The sequence below is a fragment of the Salvelinus sp. IW2-2015 genome, linkage group LG13 (assembly GCF_002910315.2).
Source record: "Salvelinus sp. IW2-2015 linkage group LG13, ASM291031v2, whole genome shotgun sequence".
In the NCBI taxonomy this organism is placed as follows: domain Eukaryota; kingdom Metazoa; phylum Chordata; class Actinopteri; order Salmoniformes; family Salmonidae; genus Salvelinus; species Salvelinus sp. IW2-2015.
This window is the reverse complement of record NC_036853.1, coordinates 48,096,300-48,120,730: the sequence shown is the minus strand read 5'-3', so window position 1 is coordinate 48,120,730 and position 24,431 is coordinate 48,096,300. Positions and strand designations below refer to the sequence as shown.

At 43.1% G+C, this 24,431-nt stretch overlaps 3 protein-coding genes and 1 long non-coding RNA gene across 7 annotated transcripts in view; 3 read left to right on the top strand and 1 right to left on the bottom strand.

Annotated features, from left to right (window-relative positions):
• The window catches only part of LOC112081217 (uncharacterized), a 49,349-nt gene extending 26,999 nt beyond the window's left edge, over positions 1-22,350 (top strand). Inside the window, exon 5 of the mRNA XM_024147449.2 lies at positions 22,280-22,350. The gene's annotated coding sequence lies outside the window, so the exon portion shown is untranslated. The remainder of the gene's footprint in view (positions 1-22,279) is intronic.
• LOC111971709 (uncharacterized) lies at positions 1,592-6,384 on the top strand. Of its 3 annotated transcripts, XM_070446419.1 has the most exons (4): positions 1,651-1,805; positions 4,079-4,121; positions 4,463-4,593; positions 4,790-6,384. In XM_070446419.1, the coding sequence occupies exons 3-4, from the start codon at positions 4,507-4,509 to the stop codon at positions 5,969-5,971; spliced, it is 1,269 nt and encodes a 422-aa protein (XP_070302520.1). In that variant the 5' UTR covers positions 1,651-1,805; positions 4,079-4,121; positions 4,463-4,506; the 3' UTR covers positions 5,972-6,384. The 3 variants fall into 3 exon arrangements, with proteins under 3 accessions (XP_070302519.1, XP_070302520.1, XP_023854313.2); XM_070446418.1 differs by lacking the exon at positions 4,079-4,121 and having other exon boundaries at positions 1,592-2,162; XM_023998545.2 differs by lacking the exon at positions 4,079-4,121.
• On the bottom strand, positions 7,938-15,385 carry LOC139028607 (uncharacterized). The gene is made up of 2 exons (XR_011480811.1): positions 15,298-15,385; positions 7,938-13,744 (listed from the first exon to the last, which is right to left on the bottom strand). It is a non-coding gene; the product is annotated as an uncharacterized lncRNA (long non-coding RNA).
• Positions 15,384-24,203, top strand: LOC111971754 (uncharacterized). 2 transcript variants are annotated; one of them, XM_070446377.1, is made up of 7 exons: positions 15,384-15,666; positions 16,197-16,327; positions 16,506-16,667; positions 19,081-19,245; positions 20,628-20,739; positions 20,965-21,092; positions 22,671-24,203. In XM_070446377.1, exons 1-7 carry the CDS (start codon positions 15,384-15,386, stop codon positions 23,682-23,684), a joined length of 1,995 nt encoding a protein of 664 aa, XP_070302478.1. In that variant the 3' UTR covers positions 23,685-24,203. The 2 variants fall into 2 exon arrangements, with proteins under 2 accessions (XP_070302478.1, XP_023854357.2); XM_023998589.2 differs by lacking the exon at positions 22,671-24,203 and having other exon boundaries at positions 20,965-22,350.
• Positions 24,204-24,431: the final 228 nt, after the last annotated feature.

Here is a 24,431-nt window from a genome sequence, read left to right as displayed (position 1 = left end):
GGTTGGAGTAAATATTACAGGAGCTGATGGTAACAAATAATGTAATGTAACATTTCTTCACATTAAATCAATTACATTTAAAATGCATCCAGTAGCTGGCAGTAATTCTCATTCTCCTGTCCGTTTATAAACCCCAAAAATAATAAGGACAACGTGAAAAAACTTTGTTTCTGAAAACGTGATTTTTTTTCTCTTTCATTCAATTACAGGTCATATTATATTTACTTTTTGTTTTCCCGACAGGAGCAAAGAATGARGGGGTTCGATTGATCTCACCCGGGCGCCCGTGTAGGCATGTTTTGAATCGGCTGAAAGTTGATTGCATTCAATTTTGAACCAGGTCCCTGTTTAAAGRCCACGGCGAAGTGGGTTAAAAAAATTGTGACGTAATTAAGCTAACATTTTTACATTTAGAAGTGTTTTTAGGTATGATGTACCTAAACAAAAATATAAACACAACATGTAAAGTATCGGTCSCATGTTTCATGAGCTGAAATAAAAGATCCCAGAAATGCTCCATATACACAAAAAGCTTATTTTTCACATTTTGTGCAGAAATGGGTTTACATCCCTGAGCATTTTAGCCTTTGTCAAGATGATCGATCCACCTGACAGGTGTGACATATCAARAAGCTGATTAAACAGCATGATCATTACACAAGTGTGCTGGGGACAATAAAAGGCCACTCTAAAATGTGCAGTTTTGTCACACAACACAATGCTACAGATGTCTCAAGTTGAGAGAGTGTGCAATTCATGATGACTGCAAGAATGTCCACCAGAGCTGTTGCCAMAGAATTCAATGTTAATTTCTCTACCATAAGCCACCTCCAACGTCATTTGAACTGGTGAACTGTAACAGCAAAATCATTGAAATTGTTGCATGTTGCGTTTATATATTTGTTCAGTATAGTTTGTTGATTAAGATGACAACATTATGTTAAAAATGACCAACCAAGCATATCAAAAATGTTTATTGCTAATAAATGATTAAAAAAATAATACAGCCGTTGTCGGGATATGAGTAAAGTAGGCAATTTATCATAGGAGTAATGGGGTATCCTACAGKTGTACCCTAATCAGGGGCGTGGTCACGTTAAGCACTGCCTTGCTGTGTGTATCTTTGTGAACGCTGCATGTCTGCTGTAGCGCCAATGAGAATGAGAAGAAAATATGGGCAGACACGACAGCGAGGTGCCAATGAGAAGAAAGAAGGGGCTTCGAAAGGGAACGCCCCTCGTACCCTGGCCGCATTCAGACCATATTTAAGCAATAAGGTACGAGGGGGTGTGGTATATAGCCGATATACCACGGCAAAGGGTTGTTCTTAAGCGCAACGCGGAGATCCTGGCTACAACCCTTAGCCGTGGTATATTGGCCATATACCACAAACCCTGAGGTGCCTTATTGCTATTATAAACTGGTTACCAACGTAATTAGAGCAGTAAAAATACATGTTCTGTCACACCCGTGATATACCACGGCTTTCAGGCAATCCGCATTCAGGGCTCGAACCACCCAGTTTATAATGGTAATTAGAGCCCTGGATGTGTAACGTAATAAGCAATAACGTAATTAAAAGAACAGGGCGCATACCTTTTTAATTTAAGCAGTACCCGTTTTCACTTAGCCACACCCTTTGAGTTATGACGTGCACCAATAAGATCCTCTCTCTTCAGTGTAAACGGAAGTGAACATTGACCAAGAACCACTTTAYCGTTTTTATTGTTGTTATTTAGACGTGTATTGACATACTGYAACAGAAAAATGACGCATAACATCACAGCATTGCATACTTACCCCAGGTAGTGTTTCATTTGCGTTGGAGACTGGACATTATTAGTCGATGTTATCTAGGTAACGCTAACTAGGTAGCTGATCACGTTAGTTAACAATGGCTAACTGTATGGTTTTTCACACTCAAATAGCCTCCATCATGGAGGTGCTAGCGAATGCAGCCGTGGCAGAGATCTGTAAACTCGTAGACAACGACTATGCAGTGATCCGTTTGGAAGTGTCTCAAAGCCAGAAAGAAAACAGGGCATTGCGGAAGAAACTACAGCTACTCGAACTGAAGGTGGCACGGGAGCGCGCAGAGCGCGTCCTCGCCAGTCGTCCCAGTKGTGTCAAGATCCTTGACCGATACAGAGGAATCGTACGAGGTATATTTTGCAGAAGGCTGTCGCCGTTCATAAAGTTGATTCCTTATAGCCCCGTTCCCCCCTGAACATGTTGTCAGATGTTACACAGAATTGGGTCTTCGTCAGTTTCTGGATGGAATGCAATAATTCAAATTCCCTGATTACGATCTATCTAGCGCAAATATTCACTATCATATAATAAACAAATGCGCACGACTTTTGGATGCAGAATAAAAGCAGGTCACCTTGCCAGAAGATACCGACCCTACCGTTAACATTGTTTACAATGAGCAGCACTGGGGCTCCAATCATGGTTAGTAAGTGTAAATAACATTTTATTCAACACGCTGGCTTGTAGAGACTATTGTTTATTTTTTGGGGGGCTCCAATCAGTAGCCACATCAAAAAAAAGTATGTGGACACCCCTTCAAATTAGTAGATTCGGCTATTTCYGCCACACAAGCTCACAGAATGGGACCAGTGAGMGCTGAAGCGCGTKAAAAAATKTGTCCTCAGTAGCAACACTAACTTCCCAGTTCCAAACTGCCTCTGGAAGCATTGTCAGCACAATAACTGTTTGTCGGGAGCTTCATGAAATGGGTTTCCATGGCCGAGCAGCCACACACAAGCCTAAGATCACCATGCGCAATGCCAAGCGTCGGCTGGAGTGGTGTAAAGCTTGCCGATTGGACTCTGGAGAAGTGGAAACCGTTCTCTGGAATGATGAATCACACTTCACAATCTGGCAGTCCAACAGACAAATATGGGTTTGGCGGGTGCCAGGAGAATGCTACCTGCCGAATGCAGAGTGCCAACTGTAAAGTTTGGTGGAGGAGGAATAATGGTCTGGGGCTGTTTTTCATGGTTCGGGCTAGGCCCCTTAGTTCCAGTGTCGGGAAATCTTAATGCTACAGCATACAATGACATTCTAGATGATTCTGTTCTTCTGACTTTGTGGCAACAGTTTGGGGAAGGCCCTTTACTGTTTCAGCATGACAATGCCCTCGTGCACAACTCAAGGTCCATACAGAAATGGTTTGTCGAAATCAGTATGGAAGAACTTGACTGGCCTGCACAAAGCCCTGACCTCAACCCCATCAAACACCTTTGGGATGAATTGGAACACTGACTACGAGCCAGGCCTACTCGCCCAACTTCAGTGCCCAACCTCGCTAATGCTCTTGTGGCTGAATGGAAACAAGTCTCCGCAGCAATGTTCCAACATCGAGTGGAAAGCCTTSCKYGAAGAGTGGAGGCTGTTATAGCACCAAAGGGGGACCAACTCCATATTAATGGCAATGCTTTTGGAATGAGATGTTCGACGAGCCATGTAGTGTATCACAGCCATTTTGGAATGGCAGTGTCAGCCAATGTGACATGCAATTCCATAATGGCTGCTGTGGCTACTGCTAGCTAGCATGAGGATGAAAAGGGCACTTTTCCGGGAAAACGAACAGTATTTCAATCTTCTCGATAGAGCAGTGTGGATAAAGGTCAAATCTGGAGTACAGTGGCATAGCCCATCCCTGCACTGTTGTACCGACCCATATCTCGCGCTGGTTCCATGGTGTCTTAATGTAACCATGAAAAGATGCAGTAGTCTCTACAAGCCAGAATGTTGACWAAAATTATATTTACACTTTACCGGTTGTTCACGCTGTTGGTCCTTTTGGAGGTGGAGATAGGGTATCCACAGGAAAGGGTTGTTTARCTGACTCTTTGCYGCGCCGGTAGGTTCTGTCGCTTGTATTTTCAATCTCTTGACATGTACGTCAAGAGATGCAGTCAGCATGAAGCGTTTGCCGTTCYGTTATGCTCGGCCATATTGTGCAAGAATTTGTCAAGTGCGAATTGCATTTCTTTAATACAAACCAATATACATACCAGCGTACTAAAGGTAGGGTTGATAACGCTTCCCTGTGGATATTTTGTATCAGATTACCTCCGACATAGGGACAAACTCGATGGACAACAAGTAAAGTAAGTTGAAATGATGTTTGTTCAACATTCTGACTTGTAAATGGGACTGTTTAGGAATGCTGAGCCTACATGAAAGAGACGAGTGTGTAAGTATTTCACTCTCAGATTCTAAAAGAGGCTATTGTAACCAGAGCCATATATTTGTGGGTTGTCATACACTTACAATGTTATATTGTATATTGACTTTCATACAAGCCTTAAAATGAGAACTCCCCCGTGTTCTGCAACCAAATTGCACTRTTCGCCCTCATGCAGCAGTGTTTGCAAAGACAGAAAAGGGTCTATACCGTTGAGCAGACAGTAGCCAACATAACCTCTTTTTCCCCCAATSACTTTCTCAGGTGAAGGACATCTCACTGAAGGCCACAGGAGCTTTGTGAAGTCAATGAAGAACAATACATGGAGAGATGACCAATCAATTACTGTTGATGAGGGGAGTGGAACCTCAACCCAGCATGTTATCATGATAGAGGTTAGTGTAATAYTYTTGCATAAAAATWWGTTACTTTGTAAATCAAATGTGGCCCGTTTATTTCAGAAAGGCTCCCCTCAGCTATTCACTTGCTTACATGTACATCTGCCATAGGAGAGCTTGTGAAACTTCCCTATGACATTGTTATCCAATTCTACTCATGTACCGGTAATAACCTCCTCTCTTTTTGTGTCAGTCTGCAGYTGCAGAAGCTGCAGGTCCTGGGGTCAAGATGGCGAGGTCTGAAGGAGATGAAGACCCACAGCACAGCAGAGACATCCAGACTGGAGCACCCTCTGTAGCCACAGAGGACCCCATCACCGCCCCAGTGCAGCCCAGGACCCGAAGCAGCATCACTGAGGTCAGTGGAACYCCGAACGCAGTCCTCAAGTCAAAGACAGACACCGAGACTTTAACACGAAGGCTCTTACACACAGGATCTGACCACCGATCAGACCCAGAGAGACTGGGCAGTCCTCCTGCTCCCAGTTCAGAGTACTTACTGGTATTTCACCAGAGCCAAAGAACGGTTCATTCCCGTGGAGATGGTGATGGTGACACGTTAGACACTGGTGGTGATGATCCGTCTTGTTCTTACACTACAGAGATGGACCCTGGCAACATATCCTTGGGTTTAGAGACACAMACTGATTTGTCTAGAGGGGACTGGAACCAGTACAGTAGTAGTGTATACTCTGAAGGGTGCCTAGATYAGAAAGGGGAGAATATAATTGTAGATGAGGTAACTGTGAAAGTGGAGTGTGACGCTTCTCCCACATGGAATGCAGATAGTCATCTAGGAGACGGACACTCACAGGGCAGAGATTTCTTAGATTACAGGGAAAGCTTAGAGACAAATACAAACATTGTGACCCACTCTCCTATACACGTGTTCAGGGATTGTGACCCAGTGTCCACGTRGATGGAGCCTTCCGATTTACACAGCCATGTCATTTTCGATCAGATTTTGAACTCAAACGACAGGGCTAAAGCCCAGGCTCGGGGAGGGGGATCCACATCCGGCAATAGTAAAGAGAAACGGTTCCTCTGCATGTTCTGTAACAAAGGCTTCAGCTGCCCCCAGAAGGTGGAMGTCCACCAGAGGGTCCACACAGGGGTGAAACCCTTCAGCTGTACCCAGTGTCACATGCGCTTCGCCCAGGCTCGTGACCTGAAGAGGCACCAGAGGGTCCACACAGGTGAGAAACCCTACAGCTGTCCCCAGTGTGAGAAGAGGTTCTCCCGCCAGGACCATCTGAAGATGCACCTGAAGGTCCACACGGGAGAGAGGCCGTTCTCCTGTACGCACTGTGGGAAGACGTTTTCAGAGAGGAGCTACCTCAGGATACACCAGCAGAAAAACCATTCCACTCTATAACATAAAAAGTAACCATTCCACTCGACAGCTTAGATCAAACCCTGCATTAAAGACAAAGATTCATTTTCATATTTGTCAACAGAATAGATCCGTAGATGCGTTTGGAATAACAAGAGGAGCCGATATCGGTGTTGAATATTCCTGGGTAGAATATTGCATCCAGACATTGTGTGATTATATAAGCCTACAAAGTCTGAWACATATTTAATGTATTAATGTGCCTATTTAATTACTTGCATTCAACTACTTAATATTTTTACCAAGACACATTTCATGAGAAAATGAATGGAATGGAATTTATCAAGTTCATGCAGATTGTTAGTTGAGATGTTATGTGTGGTTTTCATYTGGTGTATTTATAACTTGTTTTATGTTCAATAAACACAAAATGGGACTTTTCATTCTAAGACATTCATTTAGACTCTRTCTTTAGTGTACATAACATCTTATCTCGCCCTATTCTGCATACACACAATATTATAACCAATATACACTTACATAATATACCCCAACACCTACTGTAGTGTACACGTCAACATCGTTTAGTCGGGTTTGTCTGACTTTCCATAGCAGACTTATTTTTACCCACATCATATGAACCATGATGGGTTTAAAAAAATTATAATTCTGTAAATACAGTATAGAACTCAAACTTAGTGGAAAACARAAGCAACAATTTAAATGTCAAAATGTTCTGCTGCTCAAAATGTGTATSAGCCAATTAAAATGTTTAATTTACTTGCAGGTGACAAAACCCTAAATTGTAGCTGGTCTCATCAGATTATATCCTGGAACAAGTTCTGCATCAGCCAATTAAAATCGTCGACATAGTTGGACGTGTCCTTAACACGGAACCCAAACCGGCTGCGCGCGTGCGCTATCGTGCATACATTTATTTTGTCCTCCTAATGTAAACTCGTACATCGCCTTGGTCCGTACAATTGCCCTTATTTTAGCYCCCCAAAAACGTAATACTTCCAGATCAACTGTAATGTCAATACCATTGTAAAGCACAATTTCTCCCCTTTCCAACAAAATCGATTACATGACCTAAACACTGCCCGTTTCTGCATAATTCAAGCAGGCAATGAGCCCCGTCGGGTCTTTTTAAAAATGGCGGGTGGGGAAGCAAAACTAATGCGTGGTAGTGAGAAGGACAGATGTCGTGTGGGAAAATAGCTTTTTTCACTCGATCTGTCCAACTTATCACCTTATCGCCAATAAAATGTAAATAAAACATATCAAAAAAACATATCAAAACAAACTCTGAAACAATGACATTAATTTGGGGACAGGTCGAAAAGCATTAAACATGTATGGCAATTTAGCTCGTTAGCTTGCACTTGATGGCTAATTTGTCCTATTTAGCTAGCTTGCTGTTGCTAGCTCATCTGTCCTGGGATATAAACATTGAGTTGTTATTTTACCTGAAATGCACAAGGCCATCTACTCCAACAATTAATCCATAAATAAAACGGCCAACCGAATCGTTTCTAGTCATCTCTCCTCCTTCCAGGCTTTTTCATCTTTGAATTTATATGGTGATCCATCTACACTTTCATAGTATTACGACGACAACCGGCAAAACAGTTCGTCTTTCAATCACCCACGTGGGTATAACCAATGAGAAGATGGCACGTGGGTACCTGCTTCTATAAACCAATGAGGAGATGGGAGAGGCAGGACTTGCAGCGCGATCTGCATCAGAAATAGAAAGGACTTCTATTTTAGCCCTCTTATCGCAGACACTCGTTGTTGCGTGTGAGCAGTGTGGGTGCAATAATTGAATAACATGGATTTCTACATTTATTTTGCACGCTTGCGCACGTGACGTGTCTGGGCTGGTCAGCAGTCCAACTGCATGTTCTGATCATCAAAGCAACTATCACGTGTATTTGACTGACTGTAAAAGGTTGCGTCAATCGAATCTGGTATCAGGATAAAAATGTGATTCAGAGTCACCGAATATACTTTAATTATATTTATTTAACACAAGTGATAAATGGTAAATGCAATTTTTGTATATACGGGTTCACTGTATCACCACGCAGGGTAAAGCAGAGAACTGACTGAAATAGTACAGACATCTTTTTTATACTGTGACAGAGGTAGTTCCAACTTTAGAGTTGGCCTGTCACAGTAGAGGCTTAGCGTGGTTTAAACTTGCTAGCCACGGTTGGTTCCCAGCCTCACAGCACTCAGGATTCAGATGTCCGGAATGGTGTTTGTGAAGATTGAGCTGAGTTGTCGGTTTCTACACATTCCTCAGTTCCTGTTTTCTTGTTATTCAGCATTTTTCCTACATATTCCTCAGTTCCTGTTTTCTTGTTATTCAGCATTTTTCCATCTTGTCTCAACCTTGTGGTTTGCACAGTCGACACCCTAGATTAACAACAGCTTTTCTGCAGTCACGCTATGTTTTGTGATTAACATGTCCTATTTCTATAAGGCATATATTTTTGTTAAAAAGAGAACAAAACCATCCTTCACAGTCATATTGCTCTCTGTGTAAATTGCCTAGTCTGCGTAACTGACGCCGATTGTGGCAAGGCTTCAAATCTCAAATGAGTCCCCCCCCCTTTTAAATGTAGATTTACATGAATTGTGTTAGTGTGTTGAAAAGGGACGTAGCCAACAGCTTGAAAATGAAGAGCTACCTCTTAAGCYTCACACACAAACACACTGCTATTTGTGCGTCAAACTTTCTTACGGTGTGTTTGTAATCTGGAGTACGCTCTGGGCGTTCATAAATTCAGAGCGTTGTCGGATGGTCTGTTTGTAAATTCAAGAGAGTTTCGCTCGCGGAGCATTCAGAGCGCATACTGGACGCTCTGGCGGAGGAGTATGGTTGATCCAAGCGTTCTGACCTCACAACCGCAGTCAAGCACTCGAGCTAACCTTCGGGCACTAAGACCGCACTCAGTCAGCTGTATAAGGAAATAAGCAAACAGGAAACCACTCACCCAGAGGCGGCGCTCCTAGTGGCCGGAGACTTTAATGCAGGGAAACTTAAATCAGTTCTACCAAATCTCTATCAACATGTTAAATGTGCAACCAGAGGGAAAYAAATTATAGATCACCTGTACTCCACACACAGAGACGCGTACAAAGCTCTCCCTCGCCCTCCATTTGGTAAATCCGACCACAACTCTATCCTCTTGATTCCTGCTTACAAGCAAAATTATTAGACATTTTTACAGTCAGTTTCTTAATGGGTGCGTGCTTATTAGTAACTGGAAAAAGCAATTTCATAAATGTGTCAAGTGAGGCATCTGGTTTCTCCTCATTACAGACAACAGACCAGCAAATATTCTTTACATCTTSAAAATAGGACTCCCTACACAACCTCTTGTATGATCTCTCATACACAATTTTAACTTTGGAACATTGGTTTCTCTAGATATGGCCACTATATTATGATCACTATATCTGATGGGTTGGATAGTTCTTCAGAGCAGATTTCTGCAGCATTAATAAAAATGTGATCAATACACGTGGATGATTTATTTCCTGTGCTGTTTGTATGTAGGTTGAAAAATTACCTGAACCAGATTGCAAGCACTGGTTACAGTTTGYAGATTTTTTGTGAGTGGACAGCTTGATGAAAACCAGTCAATATTTAGGTCACTCAGAAAACATACCTCTCTGTTAATATTACATACAGCATTGAGCTATTCACACATTATCTAGATACTTTCTGTTAGTACTCGGTGGTCTACAGCAACTTCTCTTTGTGCCTCTGTAGCTTTCTCCCTCATCATTATTCACAACTCATTCATAATTATCCATAATCATGGAYGCATTTATATTAATGTAGCAGTGTTCAGAGACATATTCTATTCTTATTTACAATAAAAGTGACTTCAAAATGACACAATACATTATTTACCATTAATTTCTATTGGGCACAACATAATCTGCCTGCAGCCTCATAGGAAACAGCCAGCCAGCCAGCCTCCAACCAGCCAGCCTCCAGCCAGCCAGCCAAAATCCAAAATGCTGGAATAGGCTATAGAACCAAATCAAAAGCTTCACTGTCCAAATAAATAAGTAAGGCAGTGTACATCACCATGTCACTGTGTTTAGTKTACAGTCCTTGACCTCAAGCTGTTTGCAGTAAATGGCCCATAAACTGCCTTCAGGTCYTGTGATGATTGAGACGAAATATTAAAACATGAACTAAAGTCCACCTGTACTTGATATTCCAGACTGACTAGTCTCTACAAACTGGGTCAGAGTGTACGACCTGTTTACTTTTGTTTAGGAGGGTAATAAACATAAAATCAAAGTTTATTGGTCACGCTTATATTACTAGCTCCTGACAATGCGGTAAAATGTCAAACAGATGTAATATCTGTAAATGTAATAAACATTTTAAAACTGGAAGAGCAACAAGAATTCAAGAAATGTCAGAACAAATTCAATTTACAACCCACACAAACATACCCATCATTAACCCTTTGTTAACTTGAATTTGAAACAGGCTTGTAAATACTTTTTATAGAGACAGTTAACCTAGGCTAGATAAACCTAGGCTAGATGAATGTGCATCAAATGTCATTAAAAAATCAACACTGCAGAGCTATCTCTGTCCTCTGCTGTGCCCTGATTGTATTACTGTTGATGATATCTGGAAATGTGCATGTACACCCTGGCCTATCTACTGTTGCTAGCCCCAATTCTGACTTGTGCTCTGATATCTGCTTCACTGATTTCTGCTCTTGTAAAAGCCTGGGTTTTCAGCACGTTAACATAAGAAGCTTATTACTTAAAATTGATCAATTGAAAGTGTTGGTTTACAGCTCAAATCCAGATATGTTGGTCATTGTGGTTAAGAAAGAGTGTTTTGAACACTGATGTRAACCTTTCTGTTTATAAACTTTTTCAGTAAGACAGATCTTCCGAAGGTGGTGGAGTGGCAATCTTTACCAAGGAACACCTTCAGTGCTTGGTTGTCTCCACCAAGTCTGTCACCAAACAATTTGATTTTATGGTTTTAAACATTCAACTTTCAAATAGCTCTTTGTTGACTGTTACTGGGTGCTATCGTCCTACATCAGCACCGGCCTGCACCCTACCTGCCTAAGCTCTTTCCTGGCCCCTTACACTAAGTCTGCATTTTTCCTGCTAGGTGACCTAAACTGGGACATGCTTAAACCACCTGACCAAGTCCTAAAGCAATGGGACTCCCTAAATCTTTCTCAGATTATTACCAATCCCACGAGGAATGACTCCAAACAACCAGAAAAGGCTACTCTCCTTGATGTTATCRTCAAAAATAATCCTGATAGGTATCAGTCTGGTGTTTTCTGTAATGACCTTAGTGATCACGGTTTTACAGCCTGTGTTTGTAATGGCTGTTCAGTGAAACGACCTGTCCTGATTTGTCATAGACGCTTGCTAAAAAACTTTAATGAGCAAGCCTTCCTTCATGAKRTGGCCTCTGTAAATTGGTTTATAATCAGCTTGATCCCCTCTGTKGAAGACACGTGGACCTTCTTTTTMGATATTTTCAGTGGTATTGTTAACAAACACTCCCCCATAAAAAAAGAGAATTAAAAACAGGTTCAGCCCCTGGTTTGACCGTGATCTGGCAGAGTTACTCCACCTCAAGAATTCAAGGCTCGGCACACGCATACTCAGGCTGACTGGCTCTCGATCAGGCAAATGAGAAATAAGTGCACTCAGACTATCCGGAAGGCCGAAGTAAGTTACTTTAAGGAGCAGTTCTCTTTCTGTGGGTCTAACCCCAAGAAGTTCTGGAAAACGGTTAAAGACCTGGAGAAGAAACTCTCCTCCTCACAGCTGCCTATGTCCCTTGATGTTGATGATGTGGTTGTTACTGCCAATGAGCGCATGGCTGAGCTCTTTAATCACCACTTCATTACATCAGGATTCCTATTTGACTCAGCCATGCCTCCTTGCKCATCCTCATCTCCCACCACTTCTAATGCGACTAGCCTTGATGCTCCTCCCTCTTTATCCCGTCTCACTACAAAGTTTCTCCCCGCAGGCGGTCACTGAGTCTGAGGTGCTAAAGGACCTCCTTAAACTTGACCCCCAAAAAAGATCTGGGTCAGATGTAGACCCTTTCTTTTCTAATGTTGCAGCCCCTATCATCGCCAAGCCTATCTCTGACCTTTTTAACCTGTCTGTCCTCTCTGGGGAGGTTCCCATTGCTTGGAAGGCAGCCACTGTGCGTCCTTTATTTAAAGGGGGAGATCAAGCTGATCCTAACTGTTATAGGCCAATTTCTATTTTGCCCTGTTTATCAAGTGTTGGGAAAACTTGTCAATGATCAACTGACTGGCTTTCTTGATGTCTATAGTATTCTCTGGTATGCAATCTGGTTTCCACTCAGGTTATGGATGTGTCACTGCAACCTTAAAGGTCCTAAATGATGTCACCATTGCCTTTGATTCTAAGCAATGATGTGCTGCTATTTTTATTGACTTGGCCAAAGCTTTTGATATGGTAGACCATTCCATTCTTGTGGGCCGGCTAAGGAGTGTTGGTGTCTCTGAGGGGGTCTTTGGCCTGGTTTGCTAACAACCTCTCTCAAAGAGTGCAGTGTATAAAGTCAGAACATCTGCTGTCTCAGCCACTGCCTGTTACCAAGMGAGTACCCCAAGGCTCAATCCTAGGCCCCACGCTCTTCTCAATTTACATCAACAACATAGCTCAGGCAGTAGGAAGCTCTCATCCATTTATATGCAGATGATACAGTCTTATACTCAGCTGGCCCCTCCCCAGATTTTGTGTTAAACACTCTACAACAAAGCTTTCTTAGTGCCCAACAAGCTTTCTCTGCCCTTAACCTTGTTCTGAACACCTCCAAAACAAAGGTKATTTGGTTTGGTAAGAAGAATGCCCCTCTCCCCACAGGTGTGATTACTACCTCTGAGGGTTTAGCGCTCATACAAGTACTTGGGAGTATGGCTGGACGGTACACTGTCCTTCTCTCAGCACATATCAAAGCTGCAGGCTAAAATTAAATCTAGACTTGGTTTCCTATATCGTAATCGCTCCTCTTTCACCCCAGCTGACAAACTAACCCTGATTGTCCCTTGTTGTCTCTACCTTCTTGCCCTTTGTGTTGTTGTTTGTGCCCAATAATGTTTGTACCATGTTTTGTGCTGCTGCCATGTTGTTGCAAACATGTTGTTGTCATGTTYTGTTGCTACCATGCTGTGTTGTCATGTGTTGCTGCCTTGCTATGTTGTTGTCTTAGGTCTCTCTTTATGTAGTGTTGTGTTATCCCCTCTTGTCGTGATGTATGTTTTGTCCTATATCTTTATTTTTAATCCCCGTRCCCGCAGGAGGCCTTTTGCCTTTTGGTAGGCCGTCATAGTAAATAAGAATTTGTTCTTAACTGACATGCCTAGTTAAATAAAGGTTAAATAAAAAAATAAAGCACAGTTGAATATTTACCTTAWTGAGGTGATGTAGATTAAATAAAATAATTATATTGTATTCTATTCTACTATGTTCTTGCTAACACACTGTTCTTTATAAACAAATCTGCTCCGAGCTTGAAAGATACTTGAATTGGAGACTTGACGTGTAACGTAATAATCAGTACCGTATTTAAAAAAACAGCGCGCATACACTTTTCATTTAGCCACACCCTTTGAGCTATGACACCACCATTCATATCCTTTCTCTTCAGTGTAAACGGAAGTGTGCCATTCCATCAAGTGATCTTCCCCTGGTCGAGTATGCGGTTGGCTGACGACACYCTGATGTTGGTTAGAGGTGGTGGAAAGGGAGTCCCTAGAGAAAGCAAGAACAAGATGGTTGTCAGGAATAGTGCCGTGTTATCATAAGGAGACGTATACTTGGAAAACGGACGAGGAATGGAGGGAAAAAGAGAGGGATAGGTCTAAGAGAGAGAGGGAAGAAGAGGGTGAGCTTGAGTCGGATAAACATTTTGGAAAAAAGGGAGATGGTTTGTTAAAGAATGGTAGAAAGTGTAAGCAGAGTGAGCTGAAGACAGGAGGAGTGAKGTTTAAGGAAAAAGTGGACTCTTGCCTTTTGGCTGATCCATTTTTGGTCTCACGGTGGTTGAAAAAATAGTTGGGAAACGTGGAATCGGTGAGGGTAACCAGAAGTGGTCTAGTGATAATTGTTTGTGTTTCTGTTGGTCAGAAGGAGAAGGCGCTCGGAGTAAAACAAATGGGGGCAACAAGAGTGAATTGTTTCACTCTCAAGAAAAGGGCACCAATGAAATGAGTGATAACTGGGGTATCAGTAAATATAAAAGTTGACCAGCTGAGGGGKAAGATTCCCGGTGTTTGTGATGCTCGTCGTTTGATGCGACACAAACAGGGTGGCGAGAGTGGGGAAACAGAAGAGTCATTGTCTGTTTTTTTMAGTTTTGAAGTTGAGTCTTTGCATGACAAAGTGAAGTTTGGATATATAAGTTATCCTATATGAGTGTATGAGCCGAATACATTATGATGCTACAGGTGTCAAGCTTATGGGCATGTGGCAGCAGTGTGTAGGAGGGAGGTTCCTAGGTGTGAGAAGTGTGCAGAAGGGCATGAGACAAAGGAATGTGTAGCATTGGGGAAAGTATGTGTTAATTGTAGGGGTGCKCATGGGACATAGGATCAGAAATGTCCCGTGTGAGAGAGGCAGGTTGAGATTTCCAGGGTTAGAGTAGTGCAGAAGTTGTCATATGCTGAGGCAGTGAAGAAAGTAGAGGAAGATGGGTCAAGGGGGAGGGATCCTGAGAGGAGTGGTGTGAGTAATAGATCTGTACCAGTACAGAGGGATAGGCTAAAAAGTGATATAAGTTTCAGTAAGATTGGATTTTTAGCATTTATAGCAATGGTTATAAACTGTACTGCAGGGATGGAACGGAAGTTGCCGAAAATTGAGGTTGTGGTGGCAGCTGCAAAAAGGTATTTTGGTGTGCGAGACTTGACAGAAGAGTTACAGGGTGTGTTAAGTGGTGATGTCCCATCCTTTCAGGATGATGGCTTGAGGTAGGAATAAATACAGTTAATTAGTGGAGTAGGGTGGTGCTAATTTTATTTTATATAATTTTGAAATTAGTAAGTTAGATGGTAGGGTATTTATTTCTTACATTTTTATTTTTCAAGCAAAGTATAAGGGAGTTGTACTGCAGTCTAGTAGGTGGCGGTAATGCAACAAATTGGTTGCCAACCGCCGTTAAACGTCATAGAAGAAGAAGTAYACGGAAGTGAACAGTGACCAGGAACAATTTCCACGTTAGCGTTTTTATTGTCGTTAATTATACTTTTTTAACACCATGGAACTCAAAATATGACTAATTGAACTMAACAGCATTACATACTCACCCCATGTAGTCTTTAATTCGCGTTGGYAAAAGGACTTGTTCGATATACGTTATCTAGGTAACGCAAGCTGCTAACGTTAGCTAACAATGGCTAACTGTATGGTTTTTCACACTCAAATAGCCTCCATRATGGAGGTGCTAGCGAATGCAGCCGTGGCAGATATATGTAAACTCGTAGACGACGACTATGCAGTGTTTCGTTTGGAAATAACTCAAAGCCAGAAAGAAAACAGGGCATTGCGGAGGAAACTACAGTTACTGGAATTGAAGACCGCACGGGAGCGCGCAGAGAGGACAATGCGAGAGCGCGTCCTCGCCAGTCGTCCCAGTAGTGTCAAGATCCTCGACCGATACAGAGGAATCGCAAGAGGTACGTCAGTGGAGGCTGCTGAGGGGAGYATAGCTCATAATAATGTCTGGAACGGCGCAAATGATACCGTTCTACTACTACACATTGATACCGTTCTACTAATTCTGCTCCAGCCATTACCACGAGCCCGTCCTCCCCAATTAAGCTGCCACCAACCTCCTGTGATGTTCACATATAGCTCAGTACAGTAGCCCCATTCCCCTCTGTACATGTGTTCAGATGTGTTACCCAGAATTTGGTCTTGGTCAGTTTTTGGACAGTATGCAATAATTCCCCTGATTACTTATCCATCATATTCTAACCAGATTCTTGATTTACTGCATTTCCTATTATTTACTCAATGAAAACAATGTGATACATGGAACATAATACATAAATCAATAAATAGTATATCAATAAGTTATGAGAAGTGTTACCTTACATCCTTTCCAATTCTAGATCTTGTTAAAATTGTGAATAGTCTACAACATAGAGGTAGGCATTGACAGTACCTAATTTAACCAKCTCTTTTCCCCCAATCACTCTCTCAGGTGAAGGAAATCTCACTGGAGGCCACAGGAGCTTTGTGAAGCRAGCGGGACACAATACATGGAGAGATGAACAACCAATCACCGTTGATGAGGGGAGTGGAACCTCAACCCAGCACGTTATCATGATAGAGGTTAGTGTAATAGTATTACATCAAAATTACAGTACATCACATGTGGCCAGTTTATTTCAGAAAGGCTATTCAGCTATTCACTTGCTTACATGTACATCCTAATTTATCTGCCATAGAGGAGCTTGTGAGACTTCCCTATGACATTGTTATCCAATAGCCTCCTCTCTTCTTGTGTCAGTCTGCAGAGGCTGAAAGTCCTGGGGTCAAGCTGGATAGGTCTGAAGAAGAGGAAGACCCACGGCACAGCGGAGACATCAAGACTGGAGGGACTGGAGCACTCCCTGTAGCCACGGAGGACCCCGCCCCAGTGCAGCCCAGGACCCGACACAGCATCACGGAGGTCAGTGGAACGCTGAACACCGTCCTCAAGTCAGAGACCGACACAGAGACTTTAACAGTAACACAAAGGCTTTTACACACAGGATCTGACCACAGGTCAGACTCTGAGAGACTGGGGCTTGGGGGACTGGGGTGTCCTCCTGCTCCAAGCTCAGAATATTTACTTTACAGTAACCCGAGGACGGTTCATTCCAATCCAGATTCAGGTGATGTGTTAAATGCCGGCGATGATCCATGTTGTTCTTACACTACAGAGATGGACCCTGGCAGCATGCCCTTGGGTTTAGAGACACAGACTGATCTGTCTAGAGGAGACTGGAATCGGTACAGTAGTAGTGTGTACTCTGAAGGGTGCCTAGATAAGAAAGGGGAGGGTCTAGTTGTAGATGAAGTGACTGTGAAAGTGGAYGGCGACACTCCTCCCACATGGAATGCAGATAGTCACCTAGGCGATGGACACTCACAAGGCAGAGATTTCTTAGATTACAGGGAAAGCTTAGTGTCCACGTCGATGGGGCCTTCCGATTCACACGGGCGTATCATTTTCAATCAGCTATTGAACTCAGACGACKGGGCTAGAGCCCAGGCTCAGGGAAGGGGAGCAACATCAGGCAATAGTAAAGAGAAACGGTTCCTCTGCATGTTCTGTAACAAAGGCTTCAGCTGCGCCCAGAAGGTGGAGATCCACCAGAGGGTCCACACAGGAGAGAAACCATACAGCTGCCCCCAGTGTCACATGCGCTTCGCCCAGTCTGGCAGCCTGAAGAGGCACCAGAAGGTCCACACAGGGGAAAAACCCTTCAGCTGCCCCCAGTGTGATAAGAGGTTCTCCCGTCAGCACCTGCTGAAGACGCACCTGAAGGTCCACACAGGAGAGAGGCCGTTCGCCTGTACACAATGTGGGAAGAGGTTCTCAGAGAGGAGCTACCTCAAGATACACCAGAAGAAAAACCATTCCACTCTATAGCTTCTGACGTGTTGAGCACCTCCTGCATTAAAAACGAACATGAATTGTCATTGTTGTCWGCAGAAAAGATCCACAGATGCATTTGGAATAACAAGAGTAACAGATTTCAGTGTTGAATATTCAACACTACGTAAAGGTAGACTCAGCGAGATGACGTAGATCCGGGTTCACCAACTGGCGGCCCGCGGTTGAGTTTTCTGAGCAATTAAAACTAATACATTTGTATTTGTTTTTATTGTTGGACATAAAATACCAGCAAATCAGTTCCAATTGATTTTAATTTTGGAATCCTGAGTATTCCCATGCCTAATAGAAAGATATATGTGATCATATACAAATTTAAGCAAGGTTTGAAATTATCATATTTTTGTCAAATATATCTGTTTTGTCTTCTTGCGGTCAATTTTCAGTCTACAAATTATAATTATGTTCCGGCCCCTTGACCATCTGCAAGAAAGATATTGGCCCGTAGCTGAATCTAGTTGATGATCTCTGACTTAGATGCACAAAGTAAACAGCAGTAGTGGGTCAATTTCCGCAATAACTAAGAGTGTTGAAGCATGAGGCTAAACAAGGAGTAATGTGAGTAACAGATTTCAGTGTTAAATATTCCTGGGTAGAATATTGCATCCAGACATTGTGTGATATATAAGGCATATATATATAAGCCTAATGAGTCTGTTTCATATTGTGTTTGTACTGTACATTTGATGTTAAATCCATTACTTCCTTTCAACTACCCAAAAAATTCCCAAGACACTTTTAATGAGAAAAGAAATGCAGTTTATCGAGTAAATACAGATTTGTTTCTGAGACATGTGTATGTGTGATTTTCATATGGTGTATTTAGAACTCGTTTATGTTTAATAAACACAAAATGTGACTTTTCATTCTAAGACTGTCATTCAGACTCTTTAGTATACATCACATCTGATCTCACCCTATTCTGCATAAACACAACGTTTTAACCAATATACATTTTGCACTTACTAAATATACCTACACATACCCACCACAWGAGGCTGCTGAGAGGAGAATGGCAAATGGAGTGACATCAAACACCTGGAAACCATGTGTTTGATGTATTTGATACCATTCCACCTTTTCCGCTCCAGTCATTAACACAAGCCCGTTCTCCCCAATTAAGGTGCCACCAACCTCCTGTGATACACACACACCAACAAACACCTACTGTACACATCAGAATAGTTTTGTCAGGTTTGTCTGATGACTTTTGACTTATCATAGCTGACTTATTTTTACCCACATCATATTTATGTCCACCATGATGGGTTTAAKAACAATGAAGTCATTCTGTGACTACAGTATAGGACTCAACCGTAGTGGGGATGGGTAAACACTCCATGTTGAAAGTGTGTTTATTATCTGTGTGTACGTACCTGAGGGAGTGTATGTCTGTGTAATCTGTATCACTTGTCTCTTCCAGGAGGAGGAGGGTCCAGAGGTGCTGCTGGTCAAGGAGGAGGGGTGTGAGGAGGGTCTGGGGAACCCTGAGGAGACCATGGTCATGGAGGACAACCAGACTACACCTCCTCCTGAACCCACAGAGGAACCAGCTGAGCAGCACAGCACCACACACAGTCTCACTGAGGTGAGCCCACTGAACTACTGTCTGAATGGTTTTAYGTCAGCGGCATATCCACAAAGCTACTCAGCGTATGCGTGTTGATCTAGGATCAGTTTTGTCTTTTAGAGCATAATGAATAAGATTTATATGGAAGGATCCTAGATCAGCAATCCTACTCTGAGACTTTGTGGATACAGGCCCAGGTTTTAATAATTGTGTCTTAAGTGTGGCACCATGCCTTTGAATTGTCAAACCATTAAAGAGTGTCATGGAAATTCTACACATGGGACACTCAAAGTCAATCTTAAATGAATCATTGTTTATTACCAGCATGCTGAGAGGTCAGTCAAACTTAGATGCATAAGGTATCGGTCTGAAGTGAGCTCCACTGGGGCAGTCCCGTTAGTTCTCTTAAATATTTACGCAGGCAAGTTATATTTGCATGATTTAGCTTATTCATCATTCATAATTAATTKATCATTAACATTTGGTTCATGCARGTGACAGACGAATACCTCACGAGGCTTCTTCTGTACAAGCTGAGACCTTGAAACTGAGATATCCTTTCGTTCTCAAAACAAAGTTCTGGGTGTACTGCCAAATTGCAGATACTGATAGTGYGGATTTGTTCAGTCAGTCACTTGCTTGAACACAGAAATTGGTTATTAGAAATGCACAAACATCTCTTCCGAGTGGCGCAGTGGTCTAAGGCACTGCATGGCAGTGCTAGCTGTACCACTAGAGATCCTGGGTTCGAGTCCAGGCTCTGTCGCAGCCGGCCGCGACCGGGAGACCCATGGGGCGGCGCACAATTGGCCCAGCGTCATCCGGGTTAGGTGAGGGTTTGGCCGACAGGGATGTCCTTGTCCCATCGTGCACTAGCGACTCCTGTAGCGGGCCGGGCGCAGTGCACGCTGCACGGTGTTTCCTCCGACACATTGGTGCGGCTGGCTTCCGGGTTAAGTGGGCATTGTGTCAAGAAGCAGTGCAGCTTGGTTGGGTTGTGTTTCGGAGGACACACGGCTCTCGACCTTCGCCTCTCCCGTGTCCATACGGGAGTTGCAGCAATGAGTCAAGACTGTAATTACCAATTGGATACCACGAAATTTTGGAGAAAACTGGGTAAACAATAAATAAATCCATCACAACTGTCAAGTAATCAAATGAACTAATGAGGTCTTGATTAATTTTGTCTTAGGTGTGGGACCGTGCCTTTTAAATTATCAAACTGTTAAAGAGTGTCAAGTAATCAAATCAACTAACACGTTTGCATAGTATCAAATAAATTGACCTGTTTGCATAGTACTCACAGCAATCCCTCATTGCCCAATCAGAAAATGCTCCATAGCAGGMTGCTCATATCAGATTTCTTGATCCAACATCCTCTCACTCTGTATCTCTTACAGTCAGTASACATGGAGGATTGGAAGCCTGATCTGCTGCTGGTCAAAGAGGAGACAATAGAAGATGGACCAGAGAGCATTGATCTGCTGAGTGGACTAAAGATGGGGGAGCAAGGTAAGGGAGAAATACATATAGCCTACATACAGTAATAGATCTTCAATGGGAATAGTGATGCACCTGGCTATTCTTTTTTTTTTTTTTCATAAATACAACTTATGTTTACATATAAAACCCACACATTATAATGTATGAACTTGACCAGGTGATTGACCAGGTAAAAAAACGACATATGTAGAGTTCTCTGCCATGTAAAGTCTATTTTGTAACCTCTTCCTGCAGGTGGTTGGCTGGAGGCTAACAGAGGAGACTGGGCTCCCATCTTGGATTCCCAGACCCAGACCAGTGCAGTCAAGCGCCCAGGGGACAACATCACTGAGCAGGCCAGGACCAGAGGTGACATAGTGGAGGTCAGTGGATGGGACAGCGTCCTCAACTCTGGGCTGGGGAACAACACTGTTAACCAGAAACAGATAGTGGGACACAAAACAACAATCGATCTTAGTCTCCATGACAACAGACTGGCTGTGACCAGGGCGAGGCATAGATTTGGTCTGCGGGGACGGGGAGGTGTCRATATGAGGCGGGAGAGAACAGACACAGACTCGGCTAGCGACGCTCCGTCCTGCTCCTATAGTTGTGATTCAGAGAGACTGATGGCGCCTCAGGTTAACCCCCTAACAGGTGCTGCCTTCAGCCTGCCTTCTATAGGATCTATCAACTGGAACATGGACCCTGCGACAACACAGACAGTCCCTGGTCTTTGTCRTCCTCACACTCTCCTTATGTTAAACCAGACCTCAGACAATGCCAGTGCCTCAACACTAAATGGCAGCACCAGCCCATTGACAAATGACAGTAGTAGTGACATTATCAGTAGATCCTGTGGCAAAGAGAAGCGCTTCCCGTGTTCATTCTGTGGGAAAGCCTTCAGTTTCCCCAAACAGGTGGAGATCCACCAGAGGATGCACACTGGGGAGAAACCATTCAGCTGCCAATTGTGTGAGAAGAGGTTCTCCCATCAGCACCACCTGAAGAGACACCAGAGGGTCCACACAGGGGAGAAACCTTTCAGCTGCCCCCAGTGTGAGAAGAGGTTCTCCCACCAGCACCAGCTGAAGATGCACCTGAAGGTCCACACGGGAGAGAGGCCGTTTGCCTGTATGCACTGCGGGAAGAGGTTCTCCGAGAGGAGCTACCTTAGGATACACCAGCAGAAAATGCACATGGCCCATGTATAGAGTATAGTAACATGTTATGTAGTACTAGCTAGTTTGTTTGTAGTTAATTCTGTTTGTTTTGGATGTAGCAGGGAACTGGATGAGGTGAACTGAAGAAAGAATGAGTATGATGAGACAGAGTAGATGATATGGTGATGGTTGGTGTGATGGTGTCTGTACAAATGCTTCACTGATGAAGAGTGACACATTTTCCCCCTTTAGGTTGATACTGGTGTTTTATAGTGAGATAATGATGGTGCCTTAATTCATGTTTACTTCACGTGAAGTTGTGTGTTATGTAATGTTGAACCTTTTCCAATGTATTCAAAAAAAAATCAATTTAAAGCGAGGGTACCAGATTTACAGAAAAGGTCAAGTGTTACCATAGTGAGAAAAGTTATTATATTTGTCACGTATCGTTTTGTGCAATAAAAGTACTATACTTCAAGTTGTCTTAGTGTATGATCATTTTGTGAAATTAAATACAAAATTGACTCTGTGCTGACTAACTTGGTTATTTTTGTATCATTGCAGAGACTGAGTTTCCCTTAACTCAGTCTAACCAGAACAGTATACTTAATTCTTGAGTCAACACATGCGGAATTGTTTTATAATAAACCCCAATGGCTCCATATTGTTAGGTACTTCAATCACAGTGTTAGAGATGGACTTGACTGTGGTTAACATTTTATAATGTCATGTTTCTGTGTGTACAGCAGAGTTTCTTATATAAACTGCTATGCTTTTCTGTACAATTTGTGTTTACAGTCTGCAGTCCACGAGGACCTGCTGATATCCGGTGTTGCTGGCGGGAGACACTGGACCTCTGAGGTGGCTGGGCACAAACCCTGGCCCCGGATCAGTACCCTGGATCAGGAGCCATCACTCTTCCTTCCCGAGTTGGAACCAGGACCCAACCGTGAGGGACAGAGACTCCACCACCACACYGAACACAACCAGTGGACAGGTGGATTGAATAACCTCAATCCTGGTGGTCATCAGAGAGACAGAGGCTCCAGTCAGGGATCCAGTCTGCAGCCCAGACCCTTCTCTTCACAGTCTCAGTGCAGGGATGAAGCAGGGCCTGGGGCTGATAGAGATAGACCTTCATGTTCCTATGATACAAATACCACAGTGTCCATGATGAACAGAGAAGGTCACCCTGGGCTTCAGCCTTCACAAACAGTGGTGGGTGAACCCCTTGGTGGTAGTCTAACAGGAAGTCTGTCTTCTCCTTCAGGATCTCATCTAATGCCTAATGACTGGGTTCATAGAAGGCCTGGGTCTAGCCATCCTCAGTTACCTCATGGTTACCCCACCAATACAGACAGGGTCAGGATGGGTGTTCACCYRAAGAGGTACCTAGCCTATAACACGGCACCCAATCTCAACAACACCCAAACAATGGTTAGAGGTCAAGGAGGGAGCTCAAAGACTAATGACCTGAGGGTGTTGGCTCCTGCTTCTACCTCTGGGTCACAACGTGGGAAGCGACGCATTAGGACGGACGCCGACAAACCGTATGCCTGCCCCACGTGTGGGAAGCGCTTCTCTGAGGCAAACTATGTGAAGCAACACCAGACCGTTCACACCAAGGAGAGGCCCTTCAAGTGTAAGCTATGTTACAAGAGCTTCTCCTTCCTGAGTAACCTTATCAGGCATAGGGGTGTCCACAATGGGGAGGAACCCTTCAGCTGTACACAGTGTCACATGCACTTTGCCCATGCTGGCAACCTGAAGAGGCACCAGAGAGTCCACACAAGGGAGAAATCCTCCAGCTGACCCTATTGTGAGAAGAGATTCTCCAGCCAGCACCAGCTGAAGATGCACCTGAAGGTCCACACGGGAGAGGCTGTTTGCCTGTACACACTGTGGGAAGAGATTCTCAGAGAGGAGCTACCTCAGGATACACCAATAGAAAACCATTGCACTCTATAACATAGAAAGTAACCATACCACTCAAACCCTGAATTAAAGACAAACATGAATTGTCATTTTTGTCAGCAGATGCATTTGYAATAATGAGAGTAACAGTGTTGAATATTCCTAGGTAGAATATTGCATCCAGACATTGTGTGATATTTAAGGCATTTATAAGCCTAGAAAGTCTGTTACATATTGTGTTTGTACTGCGTAGGCTATATGATGTTCACAAATGCCATTCAACTACTTAATTTCTTTCCAAAGACACTTAATGAGAAAATGAATGTAGTTTATCATACAGATTTGTAGTTGAGACAGGTGTATGTTGGTGTATTTAACACTTGTTTATGTTTAATAAACACAAAATGTGACTTTTCATTCTAAGACTTTCATTGAGAATAGTATACATCACATCTGATCTCATCACACCAGTGGAGGTTCCTCAGAGGAGGAAGGGGAGGACTTGAATTTCATTTTTTTTTTTTTATAGTGAAACATTAGATAAGATAAGACTGCTAAATATATTTACACCACCAAATCATTGATTAAAACACTGTTTTGTAATGGAATACAACGTGGCCGCTATGAAAGTGAACTGTGTTTATG